Source organism: Xiphophorus couchianus, chromosome 6 (assembly GCF_001444195.1).
Source record: "Xiphophorus couchianus chromosome 6, X_couchianus-1.0, whole genome shotgun sequence".
Lineage (NCBI taxonomy): Eukaryota > Metazoa > Chordata > Actinopteri > Cyprinodontiformes > Poeciliidae > Xiphophorus > Xiphophorus couchianus.
Genome location: NC_040233.1, coordinates 25,614,693 through 25,628,888, shown reverse-complemented (window position 1 = coordinate 25,628,888; position 14,196 = coordinate 25,614,693). Strand labels below are relative to the sequence as shown.

The window sequence follows — 14,196 nt, the reverse complement described above, 5'->3', positions numbered from 1 at the left end:
CGCTCCATATGTCTCAAAATGCGACAGTAAAAGTTGGTACAGTCAGTTGTTGTTCAACAATAATTGAATCTTCTGTCAAGTATTTATTATCCAATCGATGTAAACATAATCGCAATACAATACCTAAACATTAACCAACGTATGAAAAAACTACTAATAAAAACTAAAACTGAACAATATTTAACCAATAATACTAGATGAAATGTTCCAATAACAAATTTTCCTGCACAATAAATTGTCCCAGAAGTTATTACAATAAATGATAATATTGTTGTTTTGAGAGCATTTTCAATTAGTATAATGGTAATAATAAGGCAACAACACGTTCTCAAATATCAGTAAACTTTAAATTGTAATGAACAGTTAACACTGGAACTGGAAGATATTTTAAATAATCAAAATAAACCAAACAACAGAAACAATAAACAAAGTCAATTATAAAGTCTCTGAAAATAAAATTGGACTAGTTGATAGTGTTTTTTGAGCAGCGATGTGGAACCAGGAAATGCTTCCTTCCTTGAGTTTCAGGTATTTATAGAGACGTCTCTCATTTGACTTCAGGATTACGCTGACACCATCAGGAAGCGCTGGGTTGTTTACATCTGGAGAACGCATTAGGCTTTGTCTGCCTGAGGTGCATTGTCAACGTCGGGGCTCCGGGAAACAATACGGATGAAGTTCCTGCAGAGAACTTTAAAGAGTTGCCCGACCCGGAGCAGATTTCTCCATGTTTACTTATGAACCTGGAAAATATCAGGAGAAACTTGTTAAAACAGGTTGATCACACTAAAGGACACCATGAAAACCTCATGGTTCGCAAGATAAATGGGATTATCTTGCAATTATTCAATATTCCTGAATATTTAACATTATTTAGCAATAACTTTAAAATTTTAAAATTTTGATTCAGTTTAATTAATCAAGTATAATGTAATGTAAAGATCGTTGGACCTAGCACAGAACCTTGTGGAACTCCAGTAAACCGTTTATTTTTTCAGATTCACGATGCATATGAAGCATGAGGTTCATCAAGGAAAACACTTCCTGAAACAAACCAGTTCTGGTTAAGTTGCTCTCCATTTTGGATGAAAAACCAAAGAGTCTGTACGCAATTCTGCTTGATTCTCATCTCCCTTCACTTTTCCATCTAGGATTTCTCCCATTCAGCTTGATTACTTCAGTTGAATTAAAACAAAAGGATGAGTTGGGATCAAAAATGTTGATTTTCTGTGTTAGAATTGTAGTCTGTAATCTGGTTGTAGTTTCAGCAATGGCAGCTGAGGCAGTGAACAAAGCTGTTCGTTACAAACACCACGGCCAAACGTTAGCGATTGAGTGAAATCAGATTTAAAACTTCAACAGGAAGCAATCATTTATCAATAGCCAACAGTCCAAACCCACTATACGAAGCAAATAGAACAGGGGTTGATTTTTACCAAACTACCATTGACATAAAATGGCCGACTATTGTTGTTTTTTTGGACTGATAGTTTTTTTTGTTCTTCTTTTCGAGAGTTATTTTTGTGTACCAATTTTCAAATGTCTAGGCTACATTACAATATTTGAGATAGGCCAGTGGAAGCTTTTCAGGTCCATTTAAATACATACATTTCACTAATAATTGAGGCGTGTGCATCATTTGTTTTGTTTTCAGATATGTTTAGGCCTCCAAAATGCTTCTTTACTTCGGAGAAGATTAATGAGAAATACTATCATTACTAATTTCCGAAAATAACTGGTGAAGTCCAATTTGTGGTGTAACTGAATAAAAGCACAGAGAAACTCAGCGAGTGCTGAACCCCCAGATAAAAATGGGGTAATTAAGGGTTTTATTTTTTATTATAGCTAAGTCCCATTTGGAAGGTGGTGGCATCATTAAAGTTTAATCCTAATTTGCCAAATTTAAACGAGTTATGTTCCCGTCTTGCAGTTTGTTTTCCTTCATTAAAAAGTTCCAAGTGAGAGTATTTCTCTGTTATAAATAGTTGGCAGTGCCAGTCGCTGAGCAATTAGGAGATGGAAGGCCAATTACCTTCAGCCAGTTGATGGAGAAAGTGTGGAAAATGGAACAATGAGCCAAAGGATAACTGTAAACACTGAGAGTTTTCCTGTTTCAAAAGGAAAACCCAGTCAGTCTGCGCTGTTACTTTAATCTCTGGAGGCTGGACCTCATACGTTAGCCTCCTTTTGCTGTATTTGAACTTAATCATCAACTCATTTTTCATTTAAATATTGGATAATATGAATGTTTTCATCTATAATTACGTCAAGTTTTCCTGACTTTTTGTGTGTTACGTATTTAAATGTGAAACTGACTGTCTGACCTACTTCCTCCTTCAATTTGCGGCTATTTAAACACTCATTCAGTTGAATTGTTTAATTAGTTTAGAAGTGGATTTGAGTTGAAGATGCTCTAACATGACTGTGTAGCTTCCCCTACTGGACTAAATCTGTTGTGGAAACCTTTAACTGAAATTGTTGTTCATGATTTGTTTGAGCCACGGTTTATTGATGTTACCAAACATCAGGAAGAAAGTGTCAGCAAATATAACAGTAAATATCTGCATTTCCTTTTCCATGTAGATTTAACATCAAACTTCCAGCTTGACTTTAAAAAAAAAAGAAACATCAAATGGTGAGAGAAAATACAAATACTAACTTAAAGTAACTGGTAAATTATTGTAAATGGTCAAGTTAACAATTTCTAGCAATATCTGCTAGCTCCAATGTAGCTAGTCATGCTGGCTACTTAGATATGGTTGCTATGACTATGTAGCTAGTATTTCCATAACTATGGGTACTAGCTACTATGTAGTGACCAGCTCCTATGTAGCTATGTCTGTGTATCTAGACATCCTAGCTACATAGGAGCTAGCATAACTAAAGCCGACTTCAGGTGGCATTATAATAATTACAATAATTTCAATTACAATGATATCCAACAGTTGGTCAAAACAATGATTTCTGGTCAGTAGTCAGACAGCTGATGGCTTAAAGACATATTTGCTGTATTACCAGCACCAAAATTTGATTTGATTGTGGCCTTTTGCAGACCAAAAAACAAACTAGTTCACCTACAAACCTCGGCCTCATTTTGGTGGAAGTGAACTCTGGTGTGGTTCGAATTCATATGAACGACAAGCAGACCAGAGTCCGCTCCAAAAGCAGGAAGTGGACTACAGCACAGGGCATTCTGGGTGAATACAACCAAAACAAACAGGCTAACTAGCGCTAGCGGCAGAAACGGCTCATGGTTTTTACTAAAGACAAAAGAGAAATCCTACAACCGATAAAATCTGACGCTACTCCATTTTTGTTTACATTTTGTGAAGATAGAAGTTGTGCTCTGCCCCTTCTTTTGAGATTTATATGTCATTTCCTTCAGTGGTTCTTGGTGCAGCGCCCCCAGAGGCAAGGAGGGGAACAAGTTTCACAAAGGGTTTTGTTTGTTTGACACAGTGCCGTAAAAATGTAGCAAAATATTGCAGTTTTTGTCCCCAATCGAACCAAATCTTCCAGACTATGTAGTAAAAATGATGTCTTGATTTTACTTCTCTTTGAAGGCGACGCTGAGTTACAAATAAACATGATTTAACTTAAAAGGCATCGTTTTTTAGTCTTTAATGAGCAACGCAGAAATTTTTCCTACATGCGACCTTTTCATATGGGCTCAGTGCAAACAAGTGTTGCATCTCGTGGGAATTTAGATGAGTACAGACGTGGGAGCGGCGGAGAGCGATCCCACGCAACATGATTTCCCAGGGGTCTCCCTGTCAATCACGGATCCCGCAGAGACCTGTGGCGTGCTATTTCCTGCTCCTTTCCTGAAAAAGCTTCGGCAGGAGCAGTCAGCACCCGCCCTGTGGGGCCTTCCCATGTAGAGCAGCTTCTCTTCGGTTGTATAATTACACGCTGCATGCGGCGGTTGTCCCACACGCTGAAGCAGAGCGCCTATTCTGGCCTCATAATGCTCAAACTCAACAAACAGGATTGTAATGGAAGTCGAACTGAGAGTAGCGTCATAGATTGCATGGTTGATTCAAAGGGAAATCCTGTGATGCAGAACAACTTTAAACCATTTTCAGTTTAGATAGCCCCTACTAATTGTTAAAGGTGACCTCTTATACTTCCTTGAACAAGTTGGGATAGGTTTATGAGCGATACATGTTCTTTACGTTTGAGATTTTAGTCTGCTCAGTTCCGAGTTTCTAGCTGTTTTTGGGCGTCTTGCTGTTTTAAATCTCAATAAGCCGCTGCTGGCCAGGTCCCCCAAACTCAACATTTGGGACTCACATATGAAAATGGCTGCAAAAAGATGCACAATTATACAGCCATATGTCTTTGAAAAGCAGAAGTGGAGCCTGCTGCACAAACAACAAGAATGCCGCAAGTGGTTTCTGGATGATAAGTCAACAAGAAAACCAGCGGCTCAAACATGGTGGAGCTCAGCTGAGGTTGCTAGGTGACGGGGCTGAGGTTGCTAGGTAACGACACAGTGCCAATGAATATGACTTAATCATTTTCTGGACACCAAAAACATTAACTTATTGCCAAAAACTGGTTGGATGGTTTTTTTTTAAGAGCTTGGGTTGTTTTTATGAGCAGTAGAAAGTAAGTACAAAAACATTCAAGACGTGAATTTTGCATAATATTTCCCCTTTAACAGCATACAGACTGTAAGGCTTTTTGCTATCTCTGCTACTCTTTGATAACAATCAGCTTATTAATCTTTTCACTGTTGCTTTCTGGGTAAAGACGGTTTGAACTTCCTCCTTTTCAGATTAAACAGCACTCACACTCCACACATTTTATTTTATCTACTCTGATCACAGTTTCATGATTATAAAAGGAAAACTGTTTCAAAAGAATGTGATTCTGATACTGGGACTTACAGATAAAGAGACGTGTTTTTTTTGTTGTTTTTTTTTGAGTATGTAAGACAGAAAAAAAGATCACAATTTGCTATTAGAAATATAAAAGTAATTAAGTTTGACTGTGTTCGACTTTAGCTGACTTGCAGTAAAGGAAAATCAAATCAGCTGTAATTGAATTTCTTTTCTATTTTAAGGCTGCCTGAAGAGTCTTGTGATGTCTATCTAGTGACTTTATTTGTGCTTTTTACCCAAACACATGAGTGTCCAAACTTTTTCCATTAGTGCCAAAAATGTTCATGTTGAGAGCAGTGAATATTTCTTAAAACTCTAAAATATAAACAGGGTCTTGCACCGTTGTTGTTTTAGTGACAGGTAAATATTTATTTGAACTTTTTTGGGATTAAACATTGTTATTAAAGAAAAATACTTTGTCTTGCACTTGAATAATGAAGTCTCTTAAGAAAATTTTGTCAAATATTATCAAGTCTTACTTCAAGTACACTTGAAATAAAATAAAAGTAACTTACAAGTAATTTATTAGGAGTTTATTTTAACTCTTTAATATAGATGAAAAATCACTTAATTCATAGATCATTTCACTTATATCATAAGTTATACCACAGGAAAAACATCTTGTTAAAGGTTAGGTAATCTGCCAATGGAATTAGTAATTTTTTCAATAATCTACACATAATCACAATAAAACACTTTGACCTTTTGAATTCTGCTCCTACAGATTAACCAAAGTATGAAAAAACTAAAACTATTACTGCATTAGTTAGTTTAATAAAACTAAACCATATGTTGAATTATGGATGAATCTCAGCATAGTTAACGAACCAATCGGTGACGAGGAAAATAAATGGCGCTCCTGGATTGGCTGGTTTGCTAACATCAGCCATTAGCATTAGCACGTCAACTAGCATTGTGACTAAGTATTTTAGCTTCCCAATCTGCATTCTTTTAAAAATATTTTAGATAAGCTCAGTTAAAAAAAACACGAATAAACAGATTTCCGGCAAGCAATTTGTAATTACGTTCCAGAAAGAAATCTACAAATAGGCAGAAACGAGGAATGAATCAACTTTATAAAAATAAGAATACATGTATCAGGCTTTACTGACCTAAACAAAACCTTCCTGGAAGCCATTTTACTGACCTGTTGTTGTTTTCTGTGTCTGCAGGTCGACCTGGGCTTCCTCAGGTACGTCTCCAGCATCGGGACCCAGGGAGCCATTTCAATAGAGACCAAGAAGCATTACTACGTCCGCTCCTACAAAGTGGACCTGAGCACCAACGGAGAGGACTGGATCACAGTGAAGGAGGGCTCGAAACAAAAGGCAAAGATCAACTATTTCACTGTTTTAATTCACTGTCTGGATACGTGTTATTGTCTTTGGTATTTACCTTGAAAAGGCTTGTATCTCTCAGGTCTCGTTGTCAGTTTGCTTCCATAAACCCAACATTGTGGATTTTGATGCATTTATTTTGTTTTGCAAAATATCACTCTTACAGATTTGGTGACCTTTTCTTGCAGACCAAATGAAATGACAGAAAGCAACTAAAAAACACAAATATTGTTGGTATAAATGCAAATGTCGCAAATCAAAAAATATAAAATATGCCGTTTAAAGAGTGATTAATTTGGACAACAGAGCGTTTTTAGAAAATATTTGTCTTTCTAGAAAAATAAAGTCTGGAAACTGAAATGTTTTTTCAGATAATTTTTCCACTTTTTTTATCCAGGCCTGGAAAATGATTAAAATAAATTACAGACTGTATGGGAAGCTTGTTATTGTGAGTTTAGCCTAAATGTTGTCTGAAAATTCTGACAACAATAATAATAATAACCATTATTATTATTTTTTATATTATTTTGTAGTAATAGTACTGATCTAAAATTAAGTTCTTGAAATATCTTAAATTCATTTTTAAAAATGTAAGTTGGCCTTAAATACTTTTATTAATCTTTGATTTTATCTAAGTCTTCATTTCTTTCTGAGACTTCAGATTACTGCTAATTAGCTGCTAATATCTAGCTTGTACATACGCTAACTAGCTAGATGGCTAGCTAGGTAGCTAACTAGTTTTTATTTTATACTTTATATGTTATCAGCCTGTTAAAATGCCAGCCTTTGAACACTTTATGATAATCAGCTCAATTCAAACTTTTTCTGTCACAATATTTAGTTGGTTTTCTAAGATCTTTTAGCAATAAAGACTCCATTAACAAAAACAGAAACAATTTTTTTATTCTTCTTATTTCCAGATCTTTCTGGGGAACCACAATCCAACAGATGAAGTCCGTGCCTTCCTCCCCAAACCGACTCTGACCCGATTCGTTCGTATCCGCCCGCTTACCTGGGAGCAAGGCATCAGCATGCGCTTTGAGGTCTACGGCTGCAGAATATCAGGTGTGAGGCAGAACTCCATGTTTATCTGTTAAACCCACTGATTCAGCCTCATTCTGCATGTTTTTCCTCATACACTGACATCCGTGCTTGTTTTGATTTGTTTTTTCACTTCTGACTTTCCCATAAACATATTTTTTGCCGGTTTTTCTGCACATCATGTATCAACCTTATCCGGTTATCATTTGGGGAGCTACACTCCCACTGCTTTCTGTTGATTTTAAATAATTATTACTTCCAAAGAGAGCAAAACCTCCCTAATGAAGGACACAATTATTCATTACAGTAAAGCTGTGCGGGATCATTCTGGCTCATTAATCATCCTCAGACATTATTCCTCGTCTCTGATGTGAAACTCTCAGAAGGAGCTCTGTGAAGTTGTTACAGCTGAGTGGAGATCTGGCTGCTCTGGACCGGGCTATGAATACATTTAAGTTATTCTCCACTAGAGAGGACATTTTGTACCCCTAGCTCTGGTTCTGCAGACAAATCAACAATCATAGGGTCTAACTATTTGAATTACCTTGTTGAATTGCTGTTGTAGCTCCTATAAGTTTAAATATTACAGAAAATATTTTAAAGTAAGATTATTTCACTGTATTTTGATTATTTGCACAGAGTTATTATGTCACATCCAGCTTAACAGTGTTTGGCATCTGCCAGATAAAAATATTGTACTTTTCCTTACTTCCTTCCTTACAACTTTACATAATTCAGTAAAATAAGAAATAGAAAATTTATTTAATATATTTTTGTAGAAAATATTTTAAAGTAAGATTATTTCATTTCATTTTGACTTCTTATGTCAAATCCTTCTTAACAGTATTGGACTTTCCTTAGGATTTATAAGCTTTTCTAAACTATATTTAATTATGTTAATGTATTTATGTAAGTCTTATTAAACACTAACTTGTTTCAAATCTGTATAAAAATTTGCCTGAGGGAGGATTTATTTCCTTACCAACGAGATATTGCATATTTTGAAGTGGCGATAATGAAATTTCAAAAAAGGATTTACAATTTGACAAAATCTGAAAATGATAAATCATCCTAAGATCTAATCTATAAATATTCCAATAGGCAATAAGAAAGTAAAACAGATCATGAAAACTATTTCAATGTCTGGGAATGAGCATTAAAAATATAATTTAAGCTAAATAAAGGTTGAACTTTTAATCAAAGTTTTCTCCAGTCATTCCACCGATAAACTGACCAACTTAATACCATACATTTTAGAAGAATTGCTTGTTACCTTGTTAAAAGATCATATTTAGAGTTTGAGTTTACTTCATCAATTTGAATGAATCCATTGTGGAAATTCCTGATCAGTTTTGTGTTTTTGGTTCCTATTTAAATTCCCTGACCTCTGCTTCCTCTGTTTTCAGACTACCCGTGCTCGTCGATGTTAGGCATGGTGTCAGGGCTGATCTCTGACCCTCAAATCAACGCTTCGTCCTTCGCCGACCGGGGCTGGGTGGCCGAGAACGTCCGGTTATTGACGGGCAGGTCGGGATGGACCGGGCAGCAGTCCAAGCAGCCCTTCAAGAACGAGTGGCTGCAGGTGAGTCTGCAGCTCAGCCGACTTCGATTACCTGGCAAAACCTCTGAATGGTCTGAGATATGAGTATTTGTACAATTTATGAAGTGGATTAAAGGGAATCTATTATGTAAAATTAACTTTTTGTGAGTTTTTTAATACCATTTGGGTCTCAACTGCTTTGAGAAAAAGTCCAAACACTAAACCAAACTCATCCAGCCATTTTCTGGCAATAAGTTTGTTTTTGATGTCTGGAAAAGGAACAGTTTAAAAAGAAAACTCAATTATTAAATCAGAATCGACAAGGCATTGCCCGGTTACCTAGCAACCCCAATGGAACCCACACCATTGCCTAGCAACCCAAGCGAAACTCCAGTCACTTTATTATTAATTGAATAATGAAGTGACTGTATTTGCTTTACTGGCTTCTGGAAGAGATAAATGTTTTTTCTTGTTGGCTGCAGCGAACAACATGTTGAATGTGCAACATTCTCCCAGAGCTTTATGTGTAAACCTTTTTTTTATTTGCAGATTTTTGGCACCTTTTTGGAAGTATGGCATTAGAAAAGGTTGAAGGAAATAACAATGTTAGAAATGACTTCCTCAATTTTGTAAAAATGTTTTGTAATGATCTTATTCATGTCATGAACTACATGATGGAAACGTTAATCTTCTTTATGCTCCTTTTCACCAAATAAGTCGTGTATTTGATTATAAGTATACATGGTTGGTTGGTATTTTATTGTCATTTAAACTTGAAAATATGTAGGTGCTACTTTTATAGATGTTTTTTTCTCATGGTAAAATGTCTGAGATAAATTCATAAATTCAATGCAACAGTTTGAGGTCTTTTTTATCCTTTCGGATAAAGAGTTTAAAACACTAAAGAAGAGATGGAAACACAATTACTGAATAATTTCTGATGTATCCAACTTTCTTCTTCTGCTTCTGGGTCTGACTCGGGGTTAAAGATAACCCTAACCCTAACCCACTTTCACATGTATAAAGTTTAAATGTTGAGTTTGGGGATGTGGCCAGCAGCAGCTTTTTTGCATAAAAGTGACAGAAGCCCTAAAACAGCAAATTCTGGAAAAAAAACCCAAAATTAACAGAAAAGAGGAGAGATCACATTTTTGTTAAAAAAAAAAAAAAGTCATTAATATGTTTTATTTATCCCAAAGACCAATGCTAACCTGTTCAAGGAAGCATAATTAGTTACTTTTAAGATATTTTTGGATGCATTTCTAAAACAGCAAAAGAAAATCTAAATGTGTGTGAATTAAAGTGACTCCTCTTCAGTAGCTCCCACATTAGAAGTGACCAACAGTCACTGCGGTCTGGGTCAGGTTGTATTTTACATGCATATAATCCTACGATAGTGTGTAATCATTACATTTACTTCCTTGCAGGTGGATCTGGGCCAGGACAAGATACTGAGCGGTGTGGTGATCCAGGGAGGAAAACACCACGACCGCAACGTTTACATGAAGAGGTTCAAGGTCGGCCACAGCCTGGACGGTGAAAACTGGACGGTCGTTAAGGAGGAGAACACCACCAGGCCGAAGGTTAGCTCGCTCACGCTGATTTAAAACACAACTGTTCTGATTGCAGCTGGCGCTCAGCGTGTCAGCTGCTGCTTCTGGGTAAAAGAGGAAAGCTTAGAGCGATGGGGAAGAATTGTTGCTGAAGCAAAAGACGAAACATGAAACGCCATACAAAATGGTTCTGGATGCAAGCGGCGCCATCTTGGAGCAGGTCTGAGAACAGCGGCTGCTCATCGACATGAGAGGGAGTGAACGGTTTGGACTTTAGATTCAGTTTCTGGCTGGGCTTAAAGGTTTTCAGGACAACTTCAGCCAGTACACGACAATGGGGTAACTGGAGAAATCTAAACAGGAAATACTCTGGGAATCCATCTGTTTCTGAGGAAATGGATGGATGGATGGATGGATGGATGGATGGATGGATGGATGGATGGATGGATGGATGGATGGATGGATGGATGGACGGACGGACGGATGGGTGGGTGGGTGGGTGGGTGGATGGATGGACGGATGGGTGGGTGGGTGGGTGGGTGGGTGGGTTGGATGGATGGATGATGGATTGATGGATTGATGGATGGTTGGTTGGTTGGTTGCTTAGAATGATGATTGGATTGACAGTTGGATGAATAGATGGATGGGTTGGTTGGTTGATTGGTTGGATGGATGATGGATTGATGGATGGTTGGTTGTCGCCTCTACTCTGAGGAATGATGAATGACTGATTGCCTGTAGAACCTGATGTAGAACCTGATCTGCTATAGAACCTGACCTGGTTCTGTGTTTCTCTAGATCTTCATTGGGAACCAGAACCATGAAACCCCAGAGATGAGGTCACTCAGCCCGCTTCTGACCCGGTTCATCCGAATTTACCCAGAGAGAGCGACAGCAGAGGGCATCGGCCTCCGACTGGAGCTGCTGGGCTGCGAACAGGAAGGTCAGTCTGAGTCATCCAACCATCTGAACATCCAACCAACCATCTGAACATCCATCCAACCATCTCAACATCCAACCAACCATCTGAACATCCATCCAACCATCTGAACATCCATCCAACCATCTGAACATCCATCCAACCATCTGAACATCCAACCAACCATCTGAACATCCATCCAACCATCTGAACATCCAACCAACCATCTGAACATCCATCCAACCATCTGAACATCCAACCAACCATCTCAACATCCATCCAACCATATGAACATCCAACCAACTGAACATACATCCAACCATATGAACATCCAACCATCCATCCATCCATCCATCCATCCATCCATCCATCCATCCATCCATCCATCCAAAAACCTACTAAAGTTTCTGCTGTCTGTCAGTCTTGCTGCTAAAGTAATACTAACACTAATACTAACTGTGAAGGTAATATTGTATTTACTCATAATTAACTAGAATATTCTTTTTTCATTTTGGATAACTTTGCATGAACTTGCTGTTGGTTTTTGTTTTGCTGGCTCCTTCGAGGTTTGAGCTGAGCGGTTTTGTCTCTGCGCTGCTGCTGCTCCAGTTGTTCGGAGCTGCAGGGACAACGGGAGGGAAGGCAGGGCGCGACCTCTCACAGGAGGAGAGCGGGGAACAGATGAAGGCAGGAAGTGGAGGATCTGGTTGCCCTGCAGGGAGACTGATAGGAAGCAGCCAAAAGCAGATGAGATATGTTTTATATGCGGGTGAAAGAGAGCAGAACAGCAGAAAGAGGATAAGAAATCAGTCTGAGTTGGAAAAAACTCTTCCAAGCTGTTAAAAAACGAAAACTCTTTGGAACTAAAATCTAAAATGTGAGATCGCTCGCTCGCGTTTCTGTTTTCACCGAAAACACAAGAAGAACGCGCGGAGCAGAAGGAAGCTTAACGAGCTTCGTGATGCGCCTGCAGATTGGTTGAAAGTTAAATCATCCTCGCTGCTGTGAGAACAAACCTCCATCCATCCCACTCAGGATGTCACAAACACGCTTTAATTACGTCTCAACCATCTGGGATCCGGGGCCTGTTGTTGTTGTCGTTGTTGTTCAAGCTTGGTTGATTTTATTACCATAAAACATGGATTTTATTTGCAAAAGAAGAGAAAACTTACTTGAGTTCGGGAAAACTTTGTAATTTTCTGAACCATTCTGGGGTCAATTTAACTAACTCTGAACATCTTCAGAGGACATTTTCTTTTTATTTTAAATTTGGCAAAAATTATTACTGGTTTTGGTTTTCTTGCAATGGAAAATATTAGATATATCACAAACTATTATAATAAGTAGAACCAAATCAATCCAGAGACTTTTACTGATAAGTTTTCTGCACCCAAATCAGCTTTTATTTAATTTGTTAAACTCACTTAAATATAGGAACCGCTTGGGAAAGAAAGTGACAGAAATTGTTTTTATTGAGAATCAATTTGTTCAACTCAGCCTGAAAGAATTTGAATACTAGAAATCTTTCTTATAATCTAGCCAATTTGCAAAATCCTAGTTATCCCAGTATTGGGTCTAACATCTCTTTCCTACAAAGAAAATAAAAATCTGACTTTTTAATTTTTTTAAATTATTTTCATGGCCCGGAAGTACTTTTGACCTGATGATTTTGACATGACATGTTACCTTCTAGAACTTTCCCAATACTTTACCAGAACTCACCGCATACATTCTGCATCTTACGTGTTCTTGAGCTCATATATCACATTTTTAACCCTAAACGGTTTGCAGGAACTTACATTCTAGAGCATAGATGTAAATTTGTAATTTAGAGGTACCTAAAAACCACCGCTAACTAATGAGCTAACCCTAAAGCACTAACTATAAACATTAGCTCCGCTAATGCTAAAGCGCTAACTTCAACCATGTTCCCTTCCATGTGTCAACAACACATTATATTGCCATCAATATTAAAAATACATTAAGATACAAATAAACAAATTATTATTTTTTTAATAAGAAAATAAATATTTTATTGTCTAAAATGCAATAATGTAGCTTATCTTTAGTGAACGCTTGCAGAAGATGCATCTGCAGCTAAAAAACTGACATTTACATATGAAAACTTCAGTCTTTCCTGCTTTACTTAACATCAGTACAGTTTAGGGCTAATCTGCTGGTTATTCTTTTATTCATCAACTAATAATTGAATGGCCAAAGATGCTTAAAAGGAGTTTTTATGTCATTTGAACCAGGTGAATCTTTTTTATTTGTTTTTCCAGAGAAAACCACGACAGGGCCTCCCAGCAGCACCGCGCCGTCCACCACGCTGCCCATGACCACGTTTGGTGGCACCACCGCAGCGCCGACCACGCTTCCCACCAGCATGTCGTGTCCGGAGTGCCTGGAACGGGAGCAGGACTCCGACGAGGAAACGGAGACCACTCTGGTCTACGATGAACGTTTTGGTAAGATGACACGGAGACATAAACATGCGTGGTCAGAGGAAACATGGGACACATTCATGCAATTTTAGAAACGTAACCAACTGAAACGAATCAGTGGAATGGAGTATTAATAATATTCATATTAATTTATATACCTAATATTTAAAAGAGCGATACTACATTAGTTTTTTAGTACTTTTAGCATTTGTACTTTATTTTTAACGTGTTCTTTTTTTATTATTATTACTGTCTTTATTTTCATTTTTTAGCTGAATTTTATTTAATTTTATGTTATTTTATTTTCTATCCTGAGTGTTGGTTGGGGGTTGGGGATGTTCAATGTTTGTTTAAATCTATGTTTTCTATTTTTCACATTTGAAAAAGTTCAGTAATTATAATTTTTTTTTAAAAACAAAACGTTCCCTTTTAGAGCTGCTCCTTTAAATAGTTGCAGATTTTTATTTCTCTCTAAT

The 14,196-nt window shown here is 37.3% G+C and overlaps 1 protein-coding gene across 1 annotated transcript in view; it reads left to right on the top strand.

The window, feature by feature from the left end:
• The window catches only part of LOC114145885 (neuropilin-1a-like), an 87,561-nt gene that overhangs the window by 53,671 nt on the left and 19,694 nt on the right, over window positions 1-14,196 (top strand). Inside the window, exons 7-12 of the mRNA XM_028019538.1 lie at window positions 6,059-6,214; window positions 7,144-7,288; window positions 8,671-8,846; window positions 10,232-10,387; window positions 11,156-11,300; window positions 13,559-13,744. Of these exons, the coding sequence (XP_027875339.1) occupies window positions 6,059-6,214; window positions 7,144-7,288; window positions 8,671-8,846; window positions 10,232-10,387; window positions 11,156-11,300; window positions 13,559-13,744 (964 nt within the window). The remainder of the gene's footprint in view (window positions 1-6,058; window positions 6,215-7,143; window positions 7,289-8,670; window positions 8,847-10,231; window positions 10,388-11,155; window positions 11,301-13,558; window positions 13,745-14,196) is intronic.